We start from the raw sequence: 25391 nt of genomic DNA, 5'->3' as shown, positions 1-25391 counted from the left end.
CTCTCTCTCTTTCTCTTTCTCTCTTTGAATCTCTCCTTTTTTCGTCCCCCACGTGTCACATTCGTTTTTACAGGCTCATGCATTTATATGGGATTGTAAGGTACGTACTACATAGCCGTGTATACGTACGAACTTTGCCGTATATTTATCTACCTTTGCCGTTTTTCTTATATTCGCATTTATACACCAACTCCACGTGTGCAATACAACCATGACACGAAACGTTGCACATTGACAAAGTGCTTCGTGGTGTGCTGCAGCGTATAGGTGGGATAAGGTAGTTTTATACGGTTTTATGTATCGGTATAGGGAAAAACGTTAGGGACGAGCCGGATTTGTCTGACTGATGACTGCGGCGGGAGGAGTTGCTCGGATAGATAGAGATCGGAAACGGTGCGCTTCAATGGACGCGCATTGTAACGACTCTCTTATTTGTCGCATCAATTAGGATTTGTCAAAAAAATATTATTGGGGTCGTTTGATGTGCAAGTTTATATCCTCCGTTTGATCTTCCTTCACAATTACACAACGTACGTTCCCTCCGTGTACGGGGCGGTATTATGCCTATTTCGAATCGAGAGGCTGTGGAAAAACAAGTCGGCGGATTAGAATAGTCGCAATTTTTTTTTTTTGTCATCCATTCCGGTGTATCTTTTTGTCATCCAGTTCACCGTTTTGTCAAATCAAACTCGAGCTCGGGTGCATATATGTCCGAGCTCCGATTCGATTTGAGTTTCTTTTATAATAAGTATATTGTATAGCTGCACGCGATAGGGTAGGGGGAGAAACAAGGAATTCCGTATTACATTTGTTCATAATTGTGTTCGATGTTGTTTGTCGATATCTCGAAGGAATCAATCCGGAACGAACAACTTATCGGCAACTTATTGCCCCTCGAAAGTTACCCAAGTGCGTTCTTCTCGGAGCGCAAATATCTACGCTATACTTACGTCACGGCGATCGAGAGCCAAGAATTTTCTTTTATTTCTCTCATTGTCAGCGGTTGTATCACGAAGTTTCGCGCGACGACACGGTCGCGGCTATTTTCCACGTTCCGAGCGAATCAGAAATCACCGATATCGATGGAACTTACAATTAGAGGATGGAAACAAAAAAAGGGGGCAACAAACGAGGAAACATATATCGCGCTGCTTGATCTCTTTCCCTATGTGAAATATGTCGTCCGCCCGGAGGGGAAGTCCGCGTCCGTTTGATGGTAAAAATATGGATGTAAATGTAAAACTGGACCGCGATCAAGCAGACCGGAAACCCGTTTCATTCATATTCATCCGACGTTGGCCATATTGACGCGGTGTGGCGTACGGAATTTCTTCCATATCGTCCAGTCACATTTAATGGAGACCGAAACGTACGGCCGGCGGTAACACGCTGCGTTTTAAAACAGAGATATATATATAATATATATATATATATAGAGAGAGGATCTACTCGTCCGCCGCAATATTATACGTTGGCAACCCGCTGCTTATAGAAAATTTGTGTATTTCCCTTATACACGTGTAACCGTGTATGTACGTACCTATTATCATGAATAAATTATCGCCTTAATGCACCGCGCGGATGGTAACGCCTCGGCTAATCGATTTTGTCATAAATATACGGAAACACCCAACTACGTACGCGATCGTTTTTTAAAAATTAATTAATCTCACTTTATTATCACCATTGCTATTACTTTATCGGCTAGATTCATCGATGCGGAAATGCGCTTTTTACCGCGTTCACATTTTTCGCGTACGTTTCAAATACTGAATCCCCGTATAATCATACCGGATGATTTATAATCGCGTTGTTTACCGTGAAACGTCATCCAGTTTGTCGTCCGACAGCCGATCTTCCGTAAAACTTTGACGTTCAACGAGAGACAGACTGCGTAATCTCGCGAGCGCGCCACGAGTTATGAATCTACATATAATATATCATTAATATAAGGAGGGAAGAAAGCGTTTCGCATCGCGTGGTGACTAATTGGCAGGCGATAAGAACTTTATCCTGTAAAATATGCGACTACCGAGTTTATTCCGCTGGTCGCGCAAAATAACGAATAGGAAATAATAAGGTATGTACAGGTGGGTACTTTGCGAATGTTGCAGCGACGAGTGATTTGCCTGGAAATGTTATAATTCTTGTCTGGTGTTCGGTCGGTTCGCGCTTCGTACGTGATGCGCTCTATAATTATACAAACAACAATTGCAACGTGTCATCGTGGACAAATGGGCAAAGATCGCTGGTAAAAGTTGAACGTCTTTATACACCGAGAGACGGTCGAACAGCTGTAGGAAAAGTTTTTTCTTTCAACAGGCGATAAGAAAGACACTCAGCCCCGGCTTTGGACTCATACACCCTCGGTACCCTGGCGTCTCGCGTTTTCCTCTCCTCTTTCTCTTTCTGTTTTCTTCCGTTCCACCCTGACCCGTTGCGGAACTCTTTATTTGACTTCGGAATTAGCTGCTTTAATGCGGTTAAAGAATAGAAAGAATACGAAGCCCGGAGGTGGCCTCGGATCGTGCCTTGTTTAGAAATCGCGCTCTTACCGTTGGGTAACTTATTCCCCGCGTTCCAGTAATTGGATTAGAGCGAATTACGATCCTTGCTTAAGAATCGAGGGTGCCGCCGCCCCCCCCCCCCCCCCCCCCCCCTCCTCGACCCCCCGACAAGCACCCCCGCGCGCGCGTTTCATGACCAACTTGTACGTACTCGCCGCATTCAAATCACACCGTCCCATCCGGAATTATCATCCGCCTATTTGCAACGCGCGGACACTCGTAAGAAAAATCAGGATTCAGAGGTCGCGCGAACATCGATCCCATCCCATCCCCCCTCCCCCCCGTTCCGAAATTTCTATATTTCATCGATGCGAAATCACGGCGAATCAATTGAATTACTTCTTTGCGATTCGGATTATTGAATTGGCTCACGCGCGACCGTATACCGAAGTCATTTGTCTGGATAGTCGGCGGAGCGCGCGATTCGCGAATTATATCGAGGTCGCGAAGCCGTTGGGATGAAGATAATCGAACCCAGCTCATTTGTGCGTTCGTTTATTTATTCATTTGGAATTACGTCCTATCGAAACGTCGATGGACCCCGCGGGACAGCGGGACAGCGTAAAGGCTACGAAATGTTGAGCAACGACGGTGACAATAGGTTTCACGGTGGCGTGGACGGGACGTCGTACGGAATACCAATGAAATGGACCGTAATCCCTGAATCTGTAGCGAGAGATCGACTGACTTCGCGTTTGATAGCGGGATATATGTATATCGGGAGCGTACACCGTACCGTAAGACCGATGCGGCTGGTATTCCCTACTCGATTCCTACCGATAAAATACTATAATTAGAATCACCCGGAAGGATTGTAATTAAGATCCAGATTAGTTCGGCGAAGGAAGAGAGGAACCCGTGCAGTCGGATATTCTCTTCGTCAATAGAGCGACGCGGGGAAATATACCCGATCGAATTACACCCGCGTACAAGCACCCCGAATACCGACTCTGTACAATCGCCGGATGCGAATACACGTAATTCAAATCGAATCGGAATCACGCGATTCACAGTGGGGTTACCGATGCATGTAAAAAGTAATCGTGTCGCAAGAGTAGTGGATCTATATGATCCATAATAGCACGAATAGATAAGACAGTCGGTCGTACACGTATAAATACGTTGTCCAATTTCGAATGGAGGAAACGCGGTGTAACGAATACCTCGACAATCCACTTGCTACGAAACTTTCCTCGAGTTGAATCCGCTGCAGCGGGTTCCGCGTCATCATCGTCGTCGGTTAACACGAGGCTATATAGCTTTAGGAGGAAGTGAGGTTGAGAGCTTTCTCCCCTGGGATAAGAATAAAAATGAATTCGTAATTTCTAATTCGGCTCGGCTTCGAGGACTGAGACTTGAAATATTCAATGTTTCGCTTACGGTATCCCATGGCACTTTTTTTTTTTTTTTTTTTCCAAAGACTCGAACGCCACGGCAAAGGGCGGGAGTGGGTAGGAACGTTGGGAAATGGGCATTGAACCTAAGTACGTACATTATATATGAAACGAAGGAGGAAAAAAAAAAAAAAAAAGCGGAGAGAAAAAAAAATTAAAGGCGGCAAAAATCGGGGGATGAAAAAAAAAATAGCTGGTACAATACCCGCGCGTACGCGCCGATAGGCCCCGCCACCCGCCACCCGCTACCCCGATATGTCGGGGTGTTGTAACCCAGATTTGAACTTTGAATGAACTCCGGTTTTCCAACACAGGTTTTTCATTAAACTTTCATCCCGTTTATCCTGCACGCTGCAACACCCGCGCGTTTACACAATTTATCGCAACTTATCCTCTCGACTTTTTTACATCACCTTCTTTTTCCTGTGTACGGAAATTCGCGTTCATAAGTTATGCATAACCGGCGCACCTCCACTGCTCCCGCGAAACAAAGCCCCGATACAGCGGACGATATTCGACGACAATTATATTCGTTACCGAATTTTAATGCAAACGTGAATCCGTAAAGAAGGGAATTGAATTTTTTTTCTTTTTTTTTTTTTTTTTTTTTTTTTGTTACATTGCACAGTAGGCGGATATACTTCTATTGCAGCTGCAGCATCACCGGCTCGATAGACACGCATGGAAATCTGCAGCCAGCAGGGGTGGAAATTGTTGGGAATATTATCAGCAGATGACATGCACGCGGATGCAACTGCGGCAGCTAGGGAGAACCGGTTTACAGTTGAAATAAAAAAAACTAATAACGGTAGAAGAGGAAAAGTGAAAATTGTCAATTCAGCAGCTTTGTGGCGTGCAAATAGCGTTAAACTTGCACTGAAATCGTGTAAATAAAATAGTGATGAGCTGCTTCATTGGATATATATCGCCGGCGCTGCCGGTGCCGGTTGGTATGATGGCGGTGGTGGTGCGCCTGCAGAGTCCGTCGGGGCGTACAATTGCATCGTGTGAAAATCTAATTAGTTGAATTAGCCTTGAACGTGGTTACCACGCGCATTGCGTTATATACCTGCAACTGGTGCACCACTTATATTACTCCGAATTTACATTCATACCCAAATGTACGTACCACCCGCTCCCGAGTTTCGGAGCTGAAACAAAAAAACAAAAAAACAAAAAAAAAGAAAAAAAAAAAAAAAGGGAACAAAACCGAAACGGAACGAAAATAACAAAAAGTACAAGGGGAAAATGTGGAATTAGAAAAACAAAAATGCGACTGTTTTCACCCGGAGAATCACTACGAACGCGCGTCGCGCCCCCGCCGGTCGGTGTGACGTGAAATAAAAGGACACGGAAAAAAGACAAACGGAAAATTAAATAAGAAATGGAAGAATAACGTGCAGGTCCCGTGTTGAACTGGGTCAGGTTGGTGGGAAAAAAAAAAGAAAAGAAGAAGAATATATGCCCACCAACGAGACGCTATAAAAGAATTTCTCCACTACTCTTATGCCGGCCGTATACACATGCAGGGTATAATTATAATACCTTTTTAGGTACCTACGTACGTACATACCTATATCACCTTCGTGCTTTTCTTACTAAACTTCACGGGATTCGTTCGGATTTCTTGAACTCCGGCAAACGACTGTATAAAACGAAGCATGACCTCGTGCACTAATTGCGAGCTTTGTGCCACGTGAACACTATAAAATAAAAACTATACGTAGTCATGTATCGTATGTATGCGTGGATATTATTTCAGGTGCAAGGTGCGAACTCGACGTTTCTCCAAGTTTGATCTAGTTTTCTATTTTCGCGGGTAATTATCGTACGTTATAAATTTTACTCGTCGCTCGCGACGAGGATGACGATTCGCTTCGGTGTGGGGTAGCCTCGTATACTCGTACGAGCAATAACAGACCTGAATTATAAACGAGGTTCTCGGAGAACGGGTTTTAAAAATTTCTCGATTTCGCTGGATTTTTTTTGTTTTTTCACCTCCCGTTATCGTCTTCGATTTTTATTCCACTGGAGCATTATCTGGAGAACATCGCGTGACTTATCGCTGCGAAGGAACGATATCCGAATCGCGAGACGAAAGAGATTTCATCCGACACCCGTGTGGGACGCGTGTACCTTTAATATTGCGTGAAATATCATAATTACCGGTTTAACGTAACACGTATATAGGTGTTTTAGATCGCCGAGTTAGATTATCACGTGACGTTATTCCGCGCGCGCGTCATGAGGCACCCACACGTGCGGTGTACGCGTAACACCGACGGGGTCGAAGAGAACGTGGCAAAATAAATGAATAAAAGGAATGAAGCCCGCGAAAAAAATTGTGTATAAATAATTGAGAAGGAAGAATGAAAAACAGACACCGAGGCGGGTGAGCGAAGTCTTGGGATGTATATAGGGTTCGTTCGGCGCACAGATCTCTTTCAGCACCGAAACACTCGCACGCTGCTTCCCAGCCATTTATTTCGCCGGTTTTATCTTCCGAAACGATATAGCTTAGAAATGGAACGGAGAAGAAGTATTCCATATGAGCTGATTTTATTCCTTCTCCTTCAATTCGAGGAATAAAAAATAAACTTAATACCGAAATCACGGAAGAATCCCCTCTGCCCTCTGAAAGAAAAAAAAAGAAGCTCAGCTGCGGAGCTTTCTTCAGACCGTTACTCTTTATTTTCCCATGAGGAAAAAAATTCCACACACGATCGATGCGCACGACACGAGCTTTTCCCGGCGGAAGAAAAATGTTCACGTATTATTTCAAGGTTTGCCGAAATTATGCGAATCTTTTTTCCATCGGTTGTTATAGTTATTGGAGAAATTTGCGTCGATGAAATTGAACTTTCACGGTCATCGTCCTCCGGCACCTCGTCGTCGGTTACGGATGGCTTCGAATCACGTGGTAATTCTCGTTAGTCCAGAGACGGGAGAGGACAAAGAGAGAAAGAGAACGCGAAGGACGGACAAAATGTGCAAGCAAAAAAATTCCGCCAAGCCTAGCTAAGTTTTTTACGCTTGCTCAGCGAACAAGTTAATCATTCCGGCTGGGGCGAGGGAGTGTGGAAAAAAAATCTAGGAAAAGCTTTAAATAACGAGTCCGGAGCGGTCTGCTTCGCGTCCACCAACACTCGCCCCCCGCCGGACTCTCCTGCCAAAATTATCACCGGCCTCGCCTATAGTTTTGCAAACGCCGTATAAGCAGGAGCGGGCGAAGGGTCTCTACCTGAAACCATTTCCTTCTTTTCTCGACCTTCTCTTTTCCTTCAAGCTCACGCGGGGCGAGACTCCGAGAAAATTACGCTTTTTTTGCATCGACGCCCCACGTCTTCTTCGTCCTCGTCTCAGCTATTTCTTACAACGGTGACAACTAAGAAGACGACGACGACGACGACGACGACGAAGTCCAAGTTTTTGCACTCCGAAACACTCGGCGAAGTAGAGGCGGCGAGCGCGACGTATGGCTATACGGATAAAATTGCCCGCCGGTGTGCGCGGTGACAAAATTCACCCCGCGATTTTAATTGAGAAACAATTCTCCAAATTCCTTCGCGGTATGAAAAACAAGAGAAAAAAAAGTTCATTCGCCACCGAGCTGTAGTAACATAGAATATAATTTCTTTCTCTATTGGGGCGTGAAGGAGTTTCGATGAAAAAAAATTTGTATTTTTTAATTCTGTACCTGAAAATTTTCCCCACGTCAAGTACGAGTAATTATAATCGACGTCAATGCAAAATCGTTATCTGGCTCGTTCTCGTTCCACCCCTTTGTAAAAGCTGTACCCCGATGCTTTCATGTCGTCCACTGTAAATACGAATTGGGTGTGTTCGCAAAAATGACGCCGTGTAATTTTCGTCGGACCGATACGCGGTGAAAAATTGCGGGGGTAAAAAGATCGAGCGAATGAAAAAAAAACATCGGCGAAGATCGACGGAGTCGCGCGCGATGCGAAAAACAATGCCGATGCGCGGGAGTGTGCGAACAAATGTTCGTTTTTCAATTAATCAGCTGTATAAATACGGTAACTTTTGAATAGCAGAGGAGATGCCAAACAATGTTCTTCACACGCGTATAAGTGTACACCCGCGACTCCCCGGTGACGATGGTCTCTCTTTGCGTGACGACTATAGTAGGTGGCACGATTGCGGACATCCAAAATAACGATCGGTGATGAAATGACGCGAAAGCCGCGCGTATCTCTCATATTCATTATTTGCGTTCTCCCTCTCTCCCTCTCTCCCCTTTCTCACCGCCGTCCCGAAGCCCGGCGGAGCGAACTGCAGTTTGATTTGATAAAAATAAATCGACGATAGTCCTTTACTAGTTTCACGGGGATATGGAATAGGACGGGACGGAGGGTGACAAAGCTCCAGGAGCCGTATAGGATATCCCGCTCCTCTCGATACTCTATTTTCAATTTGATCTATCATTTCGTACGTATTGTACTTCCGCTTTTTTCCGATAGATCGATCTCCGTATAACCGCTACGTGTACGGCGACTGGCGCACGCACCAAACGTCACTTGCAGATAAATTTCACATTAAACACGCAGACTGATTGCCATTTTTTCAAAATAGATCCAGATCAGTTTTACCTCCCGCACCGGGCTATCTATGAAATAACTTTATATCTCCTGCATCTGACTGATTGCTTTCCGCTGATCCTTATCGATCAAAAACTACAGCTTCCCGTGTATATTCCTAAAATAAATATCACATTCCGGCCACCGAATATCGCGATAAAATAAAAAAATATCGCAGAATCCCTACGCGATGTACGTTTCATTCGGATCGGGAGTCGACGATATATTCCGTTGAAAATTATTCTTCGGCCGGTCGAGAGTGCGAAATTCGTTTGATTCGTTTATTTTATTTCGCCTCGTTTCTTTTTTTTCTTGCCTCATTCTTCGGAGGACCCTTAAAATTGACAAATGCGCGGTGTGCGAGCGTACACATAAAGTCAAGTCGTTCAAAGTTTGTACACGGGGAAATAAGCTGCTTCTGCTGGTTTTGCTGCCACTGCTGCTACTCCCGTTGCTGCATGTATAGGCGATACGTTGAAGCGGGAGCTTGATATCCATCTTTTATGACGGCGTTCGGATTCAATTTGCTGCTCAATATCAAGCGAAACTCTCGCGTCCCGGTTGTGCCCCCGCGAGTTCATAGAAACTGACGTACTGCCTCCCCAGTTCTCTCCGCGTTATATAGCTACGCACGACGGAAATTCATGTCCTCCGAGAAATTTCTTCAATTTTTTTTTTTTTGTTTTCTTCTCTTCACCTTATTATCCGAACGATAGTCGCGCGTTCGAACGTCATCCGTGGCGCGTGCGGCTCCGTGAAAATCTATAGCTGAGCAATACTTTTAATTTCAGAGAAGTTGATGGAAAATTACGTTCACAATCACCGGAAAATAATTGCGAGTTTCGGTTACCCTACTTCCTCAACGTTTCGCCCACTCCACTTCGGAACCACCGGCGGAATGTAATGTTATTTATATAAATAAATCTCATATCACGCGTCATGCGCGATTCCCTGGGGCCTCAATCTAAAACGAATAATTGAATGAGAAAATATTATATACGAAGGGCAAGGTACGGCGCCGCCGCTGCTGCAACCCTCCGTAGAATCGAGAGAAAATTTCGCGCGCAACGTTGGAACCGCGACGGGAAACTTTTTTCGTTGCTGCGACAAGGCCGGAAAATGTATGAAAAGTAAAGGGAGAGCCCAGTGAACTTTGACGCGTTCGTTCATTCCACGTGAATTTTTCGATATTATAATGTCCGTCTCGTCGCTCTGATACGAAACGTCGATGATAACCGGCGAGGGAATTCGTTACGACGAAATTGCGGCAAACAAAGCGCAGGGTAGACAAATAATAAAATCAAGGGCGCATTAGGCCATCAGGTTTTTCAATTCCAAGCCTTTCGCTCGTTCGCTTCGTTTTCCACTCGAAGTAAGTTAGCGGGGGGTGCTGCGGGAAATCGTCGATTGCAGCAAAGCGCGATCGTTGCATCGACGGTGAACTCGAGACCCGTTTAAACTACGACCTGCGGTAGTGTTTCGCCTGGTAAAACTAATCTTCTTCGGGTCAAACGATCCCCCGTTCGGTTCGCTTGGTAGCGATCGATCGACGGATCGATCGACGTACCCCCGCCGCTTTTACTCTCTTCTTTTCTACCTCGCGGGCTCCGAACTGTGATGGGGGGGTACCGCCGACCGGCGGCAGCAGCTAGGCGCGCACTTCGTTCAACGATCTTCTCCTAGGCGGCTCTATTTGATCAAACGCTTAGGGAGTAAAAGTCTAAGAGAATAGAACGCCAGAGCGAACTCTATATACTCCAGGATCCGGAGTAAGGAGTGACAAAGTTCCTCGCTCATGTCAGAGCGCCGAGCTTTTAAGGCGACGAGTTTTCCAGCCGGTTCTGATGCCGCTGCCGCTGCTCTTGATGTTCGTGCGGTCGCCGTTACATGTTCATTTTTATTGTTATTACTCCCGGGCCGGGGTAAAATCGTAGAGTAATTTCGTCGTCTGCGAAGCATGACTCCGTACTACACGGTGTCCTCGAATCGATCGACTCTTTATATCGAAGCTGCTTCAACGTCGTCATCTCTCGATTCACCGGGGAGACTGTTTTCACCGAAAGAGAAATGTACGATGTGTCGCCGACCGTCCTGGACATCGGTGATGATTTTTTTTTATCTCGATCCAGTGCGGGCGAAACGTCCGACAACTATCCAACCTCCGGTGTTTTTCGCACACCGTGTACCACGCGACTGATTGTGAGTGAGACATAAAAAATATATATACGTTTCGTTTCACTGCGCTGCAAGAGTTAGAAAGCGATTGAATTTAGTTTCAGTTTCATCGACCATTTTCGGTGCGAGATTGAATTGCAGGATAAGTGTGGACTCTGCGATTACGTTTCAATAAAGATTTTTCTCGCCAGCTTTTACAATTTTTATTTTTATTTCTTTGTTTTTTTTTTTTTGTTTTTTTCTTTTTATATTCCCGCACCGCCGTTTATAAAACCAACGCTCGCAGCTGTGATTTCTCTATTCAAAACTTGCGGTCAATTTCATTCCTAGACGAGGGGAAAAAGTTTCATTCGATTCACACCGTGAATGACCCCTTCGTATTCCTGACTCCTTTCCATATCGGGTTATTTTTCAAGAAATTTTTAAAAATTTCATAAACGTGAAAGCGTAACGAAACAACCGTGAGCTATATTCGTGGTACACTTTCCGGTTCTCTTTTCCCCCCAGAGTATCTCTCTACCTGTACCGTAGTAATTTTCGATCCCTCTAAGAAACAAAGCGTCGACTAAATTCCGTAGTTCCCGTGGAACATGACGATGAATAAAAAGAATGTTTTCAAAAAAAGGAACAAAAATGCTTGGGAAGTATAACGGTATACGTACGTACGTACCTACGTAGGAGTACCGCTGGTCTCGGTCGTACCTTCGAAAAGCGGGAAGATTACATCGGTTCAAAACAACGAAATATTCATGCTTGCACCCCGCTCGAAAACAATAACCATTGTACGGCGAAGGCGCATAATGTCTCTCGATATTACGATTTTTTATCGCCGAGGGTCTCGTTCGGAGACGATGCCTCCGACCGATGGAAATTTTTTTAGTAAAGAAAGCGCGAAGGAGGTGAAGCCTGCGATATACATATATATACCGTTAAAAATTCCGTCGGCACAACGTCGTTCTTCACCGTAACTTCGCTATTGAGACGACCGAATCATTTCCACAGAGCAGGGACCAACTACCACGGATGCAGTTTCTGGAATGTGTGCGCTTATAAAATTTATAAACGGAGAAAAAATAGAGGAGGAGCGATACAGGCGCGGGCGATGTCCGCGAATGAGACTTGTATCACCACGAGCCAGAGAGGTGGAAAAAAAAAAAAGAAAAGGTTGAGGCGAAGGCGCGTTGTGCCACTTGGAAAGAAGAAGTCTCGAGCGAGAACCCTGTGCGTGTGTATTGATCCCAGCTCTTCGTTACACAGGGCAAGAGAAGTGGGTGCAGGGAATATTTCGAGGGGTTAGGGACCTGGCCGAACCTTGGCCTAGCCGAGTGGCACCGAGTCGGTGCGTTATGTCATTTTTACGAAAGCGTTCAGGGAAACCGTGCACCTGGAAATAATGGAAAAAGAAGGGGGAGAAAATTGGAGCGGGTATACGGGGGGGAGGGGGGGAGGGGGGTGGTCGCAACGCGAACGCGGAACGCGACGACAGTCGAAACGCGTTGAATTGTTATTAAGCACGGCTGATTACGGGTAACCTATTTTCCGCCCGTTACCCCCGCAGGAGTTGGAATCGCGAGTTTCTATGACAGTTTATTTCGTCGGTGCCTCGCCCGCGCACCGCCGAACGTGCGAGAGTCAGCATTTAGTATAAATTTAACTAGTTGCTCGTCGCCGAGACTAATACGCAGGTACGGCAAGTTACAGCTTCGCTACCCCCCTCTGTGCCTCTCCTACCCCCGGTCGCACGCTCTCTCAAGACTCCGGGCTGTGTCAAATTGCTGCTTCTGGTTAATGCAACGACAAACTGAAATCTCAATTTACAACCTATGAGGTGAGGTACCTAACTCTACCTATAAACTAGTGTACGCCGCACTGTTCGATTTCCATGTACCGTCGGGATGACGAAGTACCTTCGCTTCGCCGATACCGAGCAAATTGCTCTTTGTTTCAGTTATTTCCTGTCCCCATTTTCTTTCGTTCTGTTTTTTTTTGTTATTTTTATTTTCTCTTCATTCATATTTTGCTCCAATTTTCTCGATTTTTCCGATGCTTCTCGAGCTGTGCACGTATACGCGGCGATGTTACGTCGGTATGAATTCTCTCAGAGGTTTGTCGTTTGTATATTGTACGTTTATATAAATACCCGCCAGAAGCTCGTGGCACATTAATGCGGACGTAAAACTCACAATCCTTCTCATTGATTGGAATTGCTTTTCAAAGTGCTTCAATCGGCACAGAAACAGCAACCGTATGTATGGCAAGAACGCAACACCGCGGCAGAGTTTCTCGATTAAGCGCGACGAGTGGCAATTAAAAAAGGCACGGGCCTTTTCAAACTTACAGCTGTTTCTTCTTTGTTTCCTTCTATTTTTTTTTTTTTTTTCACAATTTTTTGTTCAATTCATTCGATTCTATTTATTTTTTAATTTGACGAGGATTACCTCGGGAATAAAATACGGGGAGGGGATTAAAAAAAATTACTGCGAATTTCATTGTACGAAAAGTTTGTTCCGTAAAATAATTATAAGCCAGCTGATGATTCTTTTTTCTTAGAATCCGCGAGGCACCACGGTAGATCGTTTTACGGATTCTTTGAATTTGGGTACATCTAAATTTGCCGGAAATGACGATCTCGCGAATCGGTCATTTCTGTTGCCTCGTTATCAGATATATCCGGTTACTTTCATATCCCGCGGGTTAATATCGTCTTCATTTTTGTGTTTACTTCCGATTCGCTTTGAGTTTTCCGGGAACCGTTCAATTCCTAGACATTGTACGCGCCGCTGCATCGCATCTCCGTAACAGTGCGAGCTTCGGCTCCTACATTTATATATGTATACACATGTACTGATATAGATGTAGAGTTACGTTGCGGAATCAAATTGATTTTCCTTCGGCATCCCAGGCGTATTTCCCACGGTTAACAAGAGTATCGAGATTCCCTTACGAGATACCGACAACTCGAGAAAGGTATATCCGGTACACGGTTTTATTGGTCGGTATGTAGGTATAGCTTATTTTCCTATGTAACCATCTTCTGCCGAGTTATTGTAATTGCTTGGAATATTGCTGCACCCGGTGCCGTTCCAACGCTGTTACGTTGTTTACCGGATGATCCTCATCCTACGGGATTTTGCCCTCACCCTAGTCGCGGAACCGCTACATACTGTTTCTCATAAACCACAGAGCCACAATATTGTCGCTGCAAGCTTCCGGAATATGATTAGGGGTTGCCTGCATGACAGAGAATTCCGAATTCCGAATTTCGAACGTCTCACCGTGACGTACCGCCGGCTATCTTTTTCACTCAATTTTCATCGTCACTTCTGTCATTTTTCACCACGACGATCGCGACGGGAATTATCGCGCTGCGAATGGAAACCGCGAGGGGAATCGAAGATCAAATTGGCTCGCCGTTAGGAACCCGATAGGAAACGCATCGGATGATTTATAAGATGAATTAAAGTTTTACCAACGATTCGACAATCTACTCGGAAATTTCAAGGGCTCAAAATTAGACCGAGTAGAATTTCGATCGATACCGGAAACTTTGGACGCTTCGCTTCAACTCGCGCTTTCGTTCGCGGAAAGGAACAGTTCCAGCTGAACGCAGCGAGGAGGTCATGACGAAAAATTATAAAGAAAATGAAATCGAGTTTTTTTTTTTTTTCTCATTTCATTTTATAATCACCACTTTCCGCGATTCCGTGTCTCCTGACGTCTGAATAACGGGTGATCGAGCACGCGGTTATCTCTTCGTTTATAATTGTTCGAATAAAAATTCTTATATTTTATTTCTGAACGAGATTCGTCTTTGCCGGGGATAAGAATTCGAGGGAGTTTTCCGAAGCGACATCCTGCGTAGATATACGTAATAGTGCATCGCGATACACCTGTTATTCAAATAGATTTAAATAATATTCACTCCGACGGATTTTAAGAAAAGTTTCATTATTTTTCTCGTTTCTACGGTAATTCGTATCCCACCGGGAAATACGTTTCGTCTTTACCCGTCGCGTCGCGCCTTCACTTTTTTTCTCCCTCTTTCTTTCACTTTGCCATCACTTTTCTTTTTCTATACTTCTCTCCATCCCTCAAGTACTCCGCAACCTCCTCCGCATCCACACTCACCACTACCTACTCGCCGACGTATAAGATTCAAGATTTCGTCTTGTCTGCGCGCGTCTCATACCCAAGTTCTCTCTGCCCTTCGGAAATACGAAGAATTTTTATCGCTTTACAGAGTTTATGTTTATACGTGGAAATAAAGGTGTAAATGGGTTTCGCTCGCAATCAAATTGAAATACTCTCCAAGATATATATCCATTTAGCGGGGCTTAGGGTGACGCGAACGATATATCGGAGTTCGATTTCGCCGACAAAAAAAAGGAGAAAACGAAATAAAAAAAAAAAAAAAAGAAAAAAAAAAGAACACCGAGTATCGCATAAATAAATGGATAAAAAGAAACTCAATATTCCATAAACGCCAGCCGTATCCTCTTCTTCTTCTCCTTCTTCTTCTTCTTTCTCCTCCTCGTCTTCCTCTTTCGAACGAGGGAGAGAACGGGTCCAAGGTTTCCCACCGAGGTCAGGTGAAACCGTCTTAATCTCAAGTAACCAAGATACTTAGTACGCCAAGTAGGTACCTTGGGTAGAGTCGAGCACTATCCAAGTAACGAGCACCGGGAACGGCAGCAGCGGCGGCGCGAGGGCCAGGCCGATCTCCGGGTCGCCCTCGCCCTGCGAGAATAAGCCGGTCGCGAAGCGCATTCCAGGACTACGGTGTACGTAGGTGGAACCCAGTGCCAAACCTGCGCTACTAGGTACCAATTACGAGAGGGTAGGGACGGGCGATTTTCGCAGAGATAGCTGTCCGAATATTAACAAGGATTTTCGTTATCGCTCAAGTTGCGGAATCTCGAGTTAACTTGCCAACGGTGCTTTCGGGGACTGGGGGAACGGAGGAAAGGAGTTATAAAACTGGGGGGTTTGAGTTTCGGGGGACAGGTGCGTGCCGCGGAAAGCGCCGCTAGGATTTTAGCGGGGAAATCTTTGGGACGGCGCGATAATCGCCACCAGCTGCCTCTTATCTTACCTGCGAACGTACGAGTATGTACTACGTGGCATTTTAGATGCGCCGTGTACAGTGCCAAGTTGGAGCTTTCGCGTTAGGCCCGGAGTTAAGCCTCCCGTATACAACGAACCGGTATCCGCGCTTGACCGTACGGGAAAAGCGCGCGTCCCCCGCGCGAAATCGCTCGATTCCTTCGACGCGGAAAGCACTCGACCTTCTGCTCCGGTAGCTGATGCATTCCTTAACGGTAGCATCCGTCACCCGACACCGGAGACCCATAATTAATTTCCCATCCCGAAAGAATTTCGTATACAGCTGCGAGCGTCCGAGCTCTTCGCGCGATAACGACAGACTCGAGTCGGAATGAAACAAACCTTCGAAGCCCTCGAACAGGCAGCGAAATCGTGCCGGTGATTCATATTGCGGACATTTTTGCGCCGTGTTCGATTCGTTCCGGAATAAGATCGCGTGTTTGGTGCGCAATGTATTCGCGTCGTACGTGTAAGGTTCTCGAAATAATTGTCGGATAAATGGGAAACGTGGTGTATTCCGGGCAACGATGCACGGGGATACGAAACTCCGCGCAGCTGGATATAAAGTTGAGTGCTCATATGCAGGATGAATTTGTTGCCTATGATTCCAGGAAAGCGTACTTTTCGACAACCCCCAGGGTATGCTTGACGCCCCGATCCCTTTCCGACCCCAAAGTCATTCTCCGCGTGACTACGACTCCCCCCATACCCTGTCCCTTTATTGAACGGGGGCGCGTCATTACATTCATCATCCGAACACCTTCCGAAAATTCCCTCTCACTTTTTTCAAGATAAATTACGTCGGCTAACGCCAGACCCAAATTAACCCGATCACATCGTTTAATCTCAAAGCGAAAACTCCTGCGGGCTGTGTGACGAGCCTTTTTAATTATCAACGAGGCACCCGAGGGCATGGCGAAGGCTTTGCCGTCACCGTGTAAACCCCCGTGTGATCCCGCCGAACCGTTTCTGAACGACATACCAAAGTTTATATTCGATTCTCCGAATAATCGGACCCTTTGAACGAGGAGATGCTTTTTTTTCCAGTAAAACTCGCAGACTACAAACGCGAACAAATTCGGGATATAAGGTAGCTCGGTCGATCATTGACACGGATAATTGTCCCAAAGTCTACTCGTGAGATGCGAAATATTTCGGGGACTAAGGAGTTTTCGTTGACACGCCACGGGGCACAGCTGCCGAAATGGATGGTTCGCGAATATGTCTGTTTTTTTTTTGTTGCCTTTTTTTGCCTTTTTTTTTTGTTCCATACATTTTCAGCAATTCATCAATTCATGATCTTGTTAGCGGGGCATTGTGAAGCGTCGGTCCCGTGGTGATGCTTGAACGGCGCCCACGGGAACAACCGGAACGTCGGGACGCCGGGACGCTTGGGCGCCGGTGTGTTGGTGCCGTAGGAAACGCCAGTCTCGCATTGTCATGCATTCAGTCGTGCACATAATAATGGCCATGTCCTTTGTCGCTAATATCCTTTCCCGTTTCCTCTCGCACTCTCGCCGTCTAACTTTCGACTCCCCGAAAACACTCGGTTGACGTCGTACCTCGTGTTTCATCCAGAATTCATGAATTTACGGCTCTGGTATATCGCCCGCGTTCGTTCGTTCTACTATCTTCCTTTGACCCCATTCATGATTCCGAACCCTCTGAGGAAACCGAGCTTGCGAAAGCCTCGATAATTTCTCAAGGATTTTCCAACACTCGTTACGAGTGGCTAGGTTGTAGCTGACGTACCCTTCGCTCGTTAAACGTAACAATCGTCACGCAAAGAAGCCTTCGTAGGCACAAGACATTCCGAAATTTTGAGGGATAGGTATTCGAACATGTGGAAGGGAGTTCCCAGACATTGCGTACCGTACGAATAATTTTACTTTTCATTCGTTTTGAAGGAACGATGCGTATCAGATTCGCGCTCTTCGCAGCTTTTCGGTCAGAGTACGAATCCTCGGTATCACGTGGTCCTTTTCGGATGGTGTTGGTACACCTCGCGGAGCGTAGCGGAACAGGAGAGAGATTCGTGTGCCATGACGAGGTACACAACTGGGCCAATCGATATCCAACGTCGTCCAGAAGCGGGGGTGGTGTCGAGTTTATGCGAAAAGCTCCGTCGTAGCGCTGGGGATGCCCGGCGACGCGCGAAACGGCGGGAGTTGATACGGGGTGCGCAGGTTCGCCCAGTGCGCGACGTTTATGTTGGGGTATGTTCCGTATCGCGTCGTTCCGTTTCCCAAACGTTTTTATGAATAATAATTCGGAATTACTGATTAAAAGAAAAACGTACGTTGATTGAAAAATTTCACCGTCGTAGAACGTCGGGGGGGTTCGCGACGACGTTGCCCGGTGCTTTATGGTGTGAACCTCGTGACTCGAGTGCCGTGGTACCCGTTGGGTACCTCGGATATCCCGATTGTCTGACCACCTTGCTTCTTCCCTTCCCTGAAGCGGCAATTCCGGACTCGCAAACAATCAACATTGTTTACATCGAGTAATCTGCGCCATCTTCGCAAGTTTGTTTATTTTTTTTCTTTGTTTTTCTTCGAATTTCCTACAGCTTCGATTTCACGCTCTGTTACACATTGTGGATTATAAGCTAATCGACACTTCTCGTCACTCTCCGCTATGGTCATTAATTATCATCGACGTCTTCGAATCGTTCTTTCCTCTTCGATCAACCCCTCGGTATCTTCGACTGCATAATCCTGTGTACAGTGCAAGTGGTAATACAGTTCGAAAACGAACACGTATCGGAAGTTGAAAGTGAGAAGGATTTATAGTGCGTCCGGATCAGTGAATCGTTGCTTTGCTCCAAAGTGAGAAACAGAAGTAGGGAGAATTTATTGTGAAGTTCATGCTTCCGAGCGGACACAAACTGTCAGAAGTATCGGATCTGCCTTTATAAGTCGTTTTCGCTGCCGCTTCCAGAATAAACAAAAATTCAAAACATAACAACATCAAGGGCTCGAACATGCACCACTACTATACGCAGGAGGACATCGACCGTGTCGGTGAGTCGCATTCCTAAAGTTTTGGCAAAGTCGAACCCCCGAGCATATTTCAATTCACTCCTCGACGTACGTTTAGTTGAAATAAAACGTTCGTTGCCCGAGTTTGAAAATCGTGTGTTCCGCCGCTGCTGCACAATGTACCTACCGCACGAGCTGTAATTGGTTGAATACAGTACGTTCGATCTACAGGTAGCAAGGCTCGCGAAATCAGCCCCGGCATCGCAATTTCAACCTGCAGGTTACGATCGAAGTGTAAATCGAAACTGGATTACCTACCCGTCTATACCGCGTGTAAACGGCAGATTTTTATCTGGACAAACCGCGACCCGTTCGACAAACGGGGGCGTAATTCCGACGTGGTTAGCTCAAAGATCCCATGGAGAAATTGCGGAAACGTAACGTATACGTAATGTGGGTAGCGAGTACACGAGGTTTGTTTCATCATTATAATATGCAAAATATCAAACATGACAGAGGCGCCGTATAACCCGATGCGAACGCGAAACCCTTTCGCGAGTATTTCATATTCACGGTGAGGAATTTTTCGAAAATTTCACCGGATCGTTTGATCTCTACGGGGTCGCGTGTACGTGTACGCGCTTCCATATATACCTTGAAAACCCCCTCGTACAACGAGGTAAAATTTGTTACACGCGGATATCAACAGCATCGGTAGCAGCACCGGCAGCAGCGTTACGTTGTCAAATTGCTTTTGCCCTGGCCCTGTTTTATTTTGTCTTTGCGGACGAAAAAACCTGTGCCTCATGATAATAACAATAGTAATCCCATTGTATAAATTTTACGAAGCACGTCGCCTCCCCGAGTACCAATACCCCGCGCGAAGCGCGTATACGCGCGGTAATTCAATCGCTTTGTGTCGCGAAGGCAGAGAATTTTTTTTTTTTTTTTTTTCATCATCTTTTTTTTTTTTTCTTTTTTTCATTTCGTTCGTTTCGCCCGTTTAGTTCACGTGAATTACCGACCGGCCGAAAATACCTCGGTCACTTCGAGCCGCCAGTCGCACAACCGACACGAACGAATAATGTTACAATTTATTTCATCGGCAAATAAAATTTCGGACGACTGTGTTTTTTTTTTTTTCCCCGTTGTTTCGAGCATTTTTTGTTTTTTAGTTTCCGTTACTCATTAATGTTTTCTAATTTGCGAAACCGATTAAACCGTCACGAGTGCATGAATAATATGAGCCGAAGGCTGTGCGAGCGGTGGAATGAAATAACGTATATAATATATAATATCGTAGCGAAGTACGTTCCATATAACGAACATTTGCTCGTCCTTCAAAGTTACATAACCCTGGGCTACGTAGTGACTCGAGTTCAAAACACGCGGAGAATAACGGAGTGACTGTACGGAGTTTCGAATCGTCTGTAGATATCATCCCCCCAAATCTGACAACTTATTCTCAGCTTCATCCAGCGAGAATTCCCGTTAATTAAGGTATACCCGAAGCACAAAGGACCAAATAACTCTTACGGAGGTTGTTCGTGCCTACGTTAACGTATCTCGAAACAGCGGAGAGGTCAAAGGATTATAAATCCGGGTCGAGTCGAGAGGGACAAATTTCGAACCGTCCACGCACGTGACGAACTCATTTTTTTTTTTTTACCCCCCTTCTCTTTCGCTCCAATTAAACGCTTTCGGATCGTACGACTCCTCTCGTATCAACGAAGTTTTCTTCGTTTCGCACAAAAAAGTGAAAGAGTTTTTGAGGGAGTGTGGGGGGGGGGGGGGATGGAAAAATAGCCCATGACCATATCCTCTACCCGCTTGAATGGAACGACTGGAAATAGTCGGGATACGTCTGCGATCGTTGGAATAGCCGGGGGCTGAGGGAGGGATCCTCGTCTCTGAAATTGCATCGATCCCTCGTGCAGCCTAAACTGGGCTAACGTAACCTTCGCAACCCTCGTTTGCAATAAACTGGCTCAATTGCAGATGCGTTCGTATACCTTTGAGCAAACAATCGAACACAGAGACGCGCCGGTATATGCTCAGTTGCGTGTCTGAGGACGCGATCGCTGCGACTGCGGAGAGAAAGAAAAAGAGGGAGGGAAGCTGTACGCACAAGGGTCTCGAAATTTGTACTTCTACCCCTCAGCGTTTTATAGTATTATATACCCGACGACAAGTCTGACGAGCAGTCGGTCGTACGTACCTAGAGACAGACGGACGGATAACTGCAGCTTCGCGGGCACGTGCCTAACGTACTAATTTGCTCGGGCGAACTGCACGTACCGAAAAATATAAAGCGACTCCTCGATTCTCTGGGCATTGTTTTTACGCGGTACAATACGCTTTGCGAAACGAAGCGGGACTCCGTACCCCTTCGCGAATTTCTTTATTGTTTTACGGATTTATTTCCCACCCATAGTTAACTACTCGTGGCATGGCTATTAAAACGGCAGAACTACTGCACATCAATTAGTTCACGTTATACACGCGTTTTATCTGGACTATAAAAGTCTCCTTGCAGGATAGATAAACTGAGAGGAAAAAAGAAGCGTCCTTGTTTCTCTTGCTTCTCTCCGCCGTTCTATCTAGTTTGGCGATATCTCGAGACGGTGAGAATTGAATCGCAATACCAAACTGTTATAACGGTTAACGAGCTTCCCGTACGAGGGGAGGGGGCTCGGTTACATAAATGATATCGTTTTTTCCGTTCGTAGCGGCGGCTACGAGGCTTTCGTCGGAGTGGTTTAGAAGACGGCACGAGATGAAGTAATATGAGACGAGATGAGCTCGCCCGGCGAAGGGAAATTACTCGATATTGGAGTGTAAATTTCGGATAAATCCGAATTGCGCGTAGGAATTCAAATATCTCACTTGTTTCGGCGAGACGAGGACGAGGAAGAAGAAGAAGAATAAGAAGAAGCGGGTAGTCGGATGTAGGGAAAAAAAGGAGGAGAGGGGGTACGAGGGAGGCGAGAGAGAAGTGAGGAGGGGACAGCTGCAGAATCTGCCGTCTCGTATCAACGGGGGTGAAGAGCGAGGAGGTATAAACGGCAGGCACATAAGGAGGTGAACCTCACGTATATTAAATCGGTTGAATTTGCAAGATATTGGAACGTGTCCCGTCGCGCAACGCCGCTCAAGGTGAGAGCGAACGAAAAAACGATTTTATTAGCCTTTGGACAAGTTTAAGTCCGGAAGGAGGAAGGATGGAAAAGAGGAAGAGCAGCCCCCCTCCCCCGTATAGCTAGCTGGTACGGTACGACTTTTATCCTCCCATTTTCCTATCTATTCTCCGTTCAACCTTCGCGTAGCCGCGTGTCGTCCTCGGTGGCGCGAAATTTTCATAATTTCCCTTCAATTTTCGCACCCGAAATACGTAGTCTCGCTAGGTGCGCTCGGTTCTCGCGAGCGCTTCGCCGACACGTCGGGTTACGCTGGGATTTCCCGGGTGTTATCGGGTAACCGGTACCCCGTGCTCTATCACGGTAGCCGGCAGGCAAAGAGTTGGCCGACCTGCAAGCTGCCCTATAAATTGTGAATTTATTGTAATCTGGGGACCCTCCCGCCGGCGGATGCGACGACCCCTCTCCCCTCTCCCCTCTACCGCCGCCACCCCTCTTTTACCACCCGTTTCTACACCCGCCACGAGTTGCAGTATACCGATCCCCGTGAAATTCGTTAAAAATTTATACGTTATCTCCCCGCGAACGTCGATTCCCCTCGCAAGGAAAGTGAAGACTTGTAAGCCTTTATTGGATTTTTGTTGTTCCTCCAAATTTTTTTTATCGACGATAGTGATTTCCGCAGATTTCTCATCCCACCTGAGTCTCCGCGATGGTTCGTAAGGATCTGCACTACCGTGAGATGCCGGTATTTTTCGGGCTAGCTTTCGAGAGTACAAGAATAAGGAAGAGAAGAAGAATCTTGTAAACTTTCCAGAATAAGACGCGGGGGAAACGATGAAGAAAAATGCTCACACGATCCGTTAGAAATGGATCGTAATTTTGCGCGAAGGATGAAAAATTCAATTCAAACCTGTCCCCCGGTAATGAGGGGGTCTTTGGAGACTTCTTTTTTCTACCGTCCGCGTACGACGTACGACATCTACGCGCTCGTCACGGGATAGAAGCACATCCGTGTTCTTTTTTTTTGTTTTTTGCTTTTTGTTTCAGGATCGGGAAGTTAATCAACTTGACGTAATTAATATTTTTTTGAGCATCGTATTTATTTTATTTCTTGTTGCTTTTTTTCCTCCGTTTTTTTCTCGTTTCCTATACCGTGGGGGAGATATTCGCCCTCGCTAGAACAACCCGGTGGCCCGCTATCCCTCACGTCCATAAGACGAGTTCGACAAGTTTAAGATTACGGAACTCCAGCGAATGAGGGGCCACCCCTGTAATTAATTAACCATCCCTCTTCCCGAATAACGTCACGCCCTGCGTGTATATATGTACGTGTCCCGCGTTTTTGTTCCCGCATATCTCATGCGACGAATACCGAATACTTCTTGTTTTCCACCAAAGTAATCTGAAGGAAGGGAGAAAAAAAAAAATATTGCCAGACGTTACGGAAATTTCGACGCAGTAACGTTCGTGTTTTATTTTATACATCGGTAAAGTACGCAGGATTTTCCCGCTCGTTTGTTCAATACGGTGTACACCACGCTATACGTAGGGAGATATGTAGTATGCATGTACGTAGATCGATGGATGCAATAGGTATGTTACCTGAATCCTTACGGCTGTCGGTTATCGAAATGGGTCTCCTTATTTCCATTTTTACTCGTCTTTTTTTCATTTTGTTTTTTTCTTTCTTTCCTTCTTTCTTACCTCACCGGTCTTGTCTATTTTTCCATATACGTATTTTTCAACGACGAGGTGCAAGGATCGTTACGGAGGGAAGAGAAGACTCGGGTAACGCAACTACGCCGTAGGGCAGTAAGAAAATATGGTCACCGCGCTACGGTGTACCTGCGCTATTCTGCTGCGGCATCGACCGACCGAATATCGTAAAAGGTTACTACGTCAAAATGTGGTTTTCTTTACCTACGATATGTACCTATACATACATATGTATTGCAACGTGGCTTTTTTAAAACAGATCACCCTTTTTAGTGGCCCCACATTGGGCACCACTTGCGACGTAGAAGGTTTTCTATTTTTTCCCCAGGCGGGTTGGACCCGGGAAAAACCCACGTGCCTTCGGCGCGATCTGTACGAAACCGAAAACGGAAAACGGAACGGAAAACGGAAAACGGAACGAAAAGAGTGTTGGGCGCCAGACGCGTGTCGCGTCACTTAACGAAATAACAAAAACTTACGGAAGAAACGAATACAGATCCGGCGGAGTGGCTGGCTAGGCACAGGCTGTTCAACAGCGAAATAAATGGTAGAGTGGCGTGGATCCACAACAACAATTCGGGCACAAATAAAAACGATAACGTAACGTAATTTCGGGAGACTGTATTTTAATAAATTCGGTAGGCAATACAGAATCGGTAGATTTACAATAGGTCGGGAGTAACAAAATATAATTCGTTTAACGGTAGCGGGAGGTAATTTACGGGAGTACAGAATTATACTTTCGATATTCGAAAGGCCTACGGGAGTTTACTGATTCTTTTACAAATTATCCGAATGAGCGATAATTACGAACGGGAGAAAAGGCGCGGTTTTACACGGAGCGCTTTTCCGTGGCTACTCTACGGTAACAGACGATAGATTTCCAAATAGATCGGGACCGTAACGTAACGCAAGATTTACCGTAGGGGTAACAGATTACCCAAAAAATGACAAATTAAATACGGGAGAAAATATTACATAAATTATAACAAAATACCATACAGCATCACCAAATATCACCAAGGCTTTCCTTAACGTATTACTTAAATTTTTCTTAATAACTCAACGTACTAAATGACACCCCGTGCAGCAAATGCACGGGAGAAACGGTAGAAGACCAAATAAATGCTCCGAGAGCGAAAATACAAAAACGTACGGTAACGGAATTCAGCCACGAGGCAAACCGGGAGGAATTACAAAATTGCCCAAAAACCGAAAAACGTAACGGACCGGACCGTACCAAATTGCGGTGGGGCGCGTTCCCACCGACTTATCAAATACTGGATGCAGTGGGCCTTTAACCACTGACTTACACTCTTAAATAAACTGGATGCAGTGGGTCTTTCACCACTGACTTACACTCTAAATAACGGATGCAGTGGGTCTTTCACCACTGACTTACACTCTAAATACTGGATGCAGTGGGTCTTTCACCACTGACTTACACTCTGACAATAAAACAAAATACGAAATATTCTAGGCAATTTGCAATCCCCCACGTGGCTACTTCGTGCCTCTCTCTGAAGGTGGAAAACCTTACCTTAACGGAAGGAGTTCGGCACCCACTGGCTCTAACTTTAATACAATTATTTAACGGATTCTAGTTTTAATTATACTGTAGCTAAGGGGCGGATGGGAGTGAATCTAAATAACAACGGTAGCGGTAGTATTGGGTGAAAACGGTAGCGGTAGACGGTAGATTTGGGAAAACGGCAAA

At 45.7% G+C, this 25391-nt stretch overlaps 1 protein-coding gene across 2 annotated transcripts in view; it reads left to right on the top strand.

The window, feature by feature from the left end:
* Positions 1–25391, top strand: part of LOC105692882 (teneurin-a) — a 451510-nt gene that overhangs the window by 279005 nt on the left and 147114 nt on the right. The window contains exon 1 of one of the 2 annotated variants that reach the window (XM_048655888.1): positions 18091–18860. The exons of the other annotated variant lie outside the window; for it this stretch is intronic. Within the exon in view, the coding sequence (XP_048511845.1) occupies positions 18821–18860 (40 nt within the window). The 5' untranslated portion in view covers positions 18091–18820. Of the gene's footprint in view, positions 1–18090; positions 18861–25391 lie in introns of those variants that run through there. 2 annotated transcript variants of the gene reach the window in all.

The sequence above is a fragment of the Athalia rosae genome, chromosome 5 (assembly GCF_917208135.1).
Source record: "Athalia rosae chromosome 5, iyAthRosa1.1, whole genome shotgun sequence".
NCBI lineage: Eukaryota > Metazoa > Arthropoda > Insecta > Hymenoptera > Athaliidae > Athalia > Athalia rosae.
The sequence above is the reverse complement of the archived record's forward strand: the minus strand, read 5'-3'. Positions and strand labels throughout refer to the sequence as shown.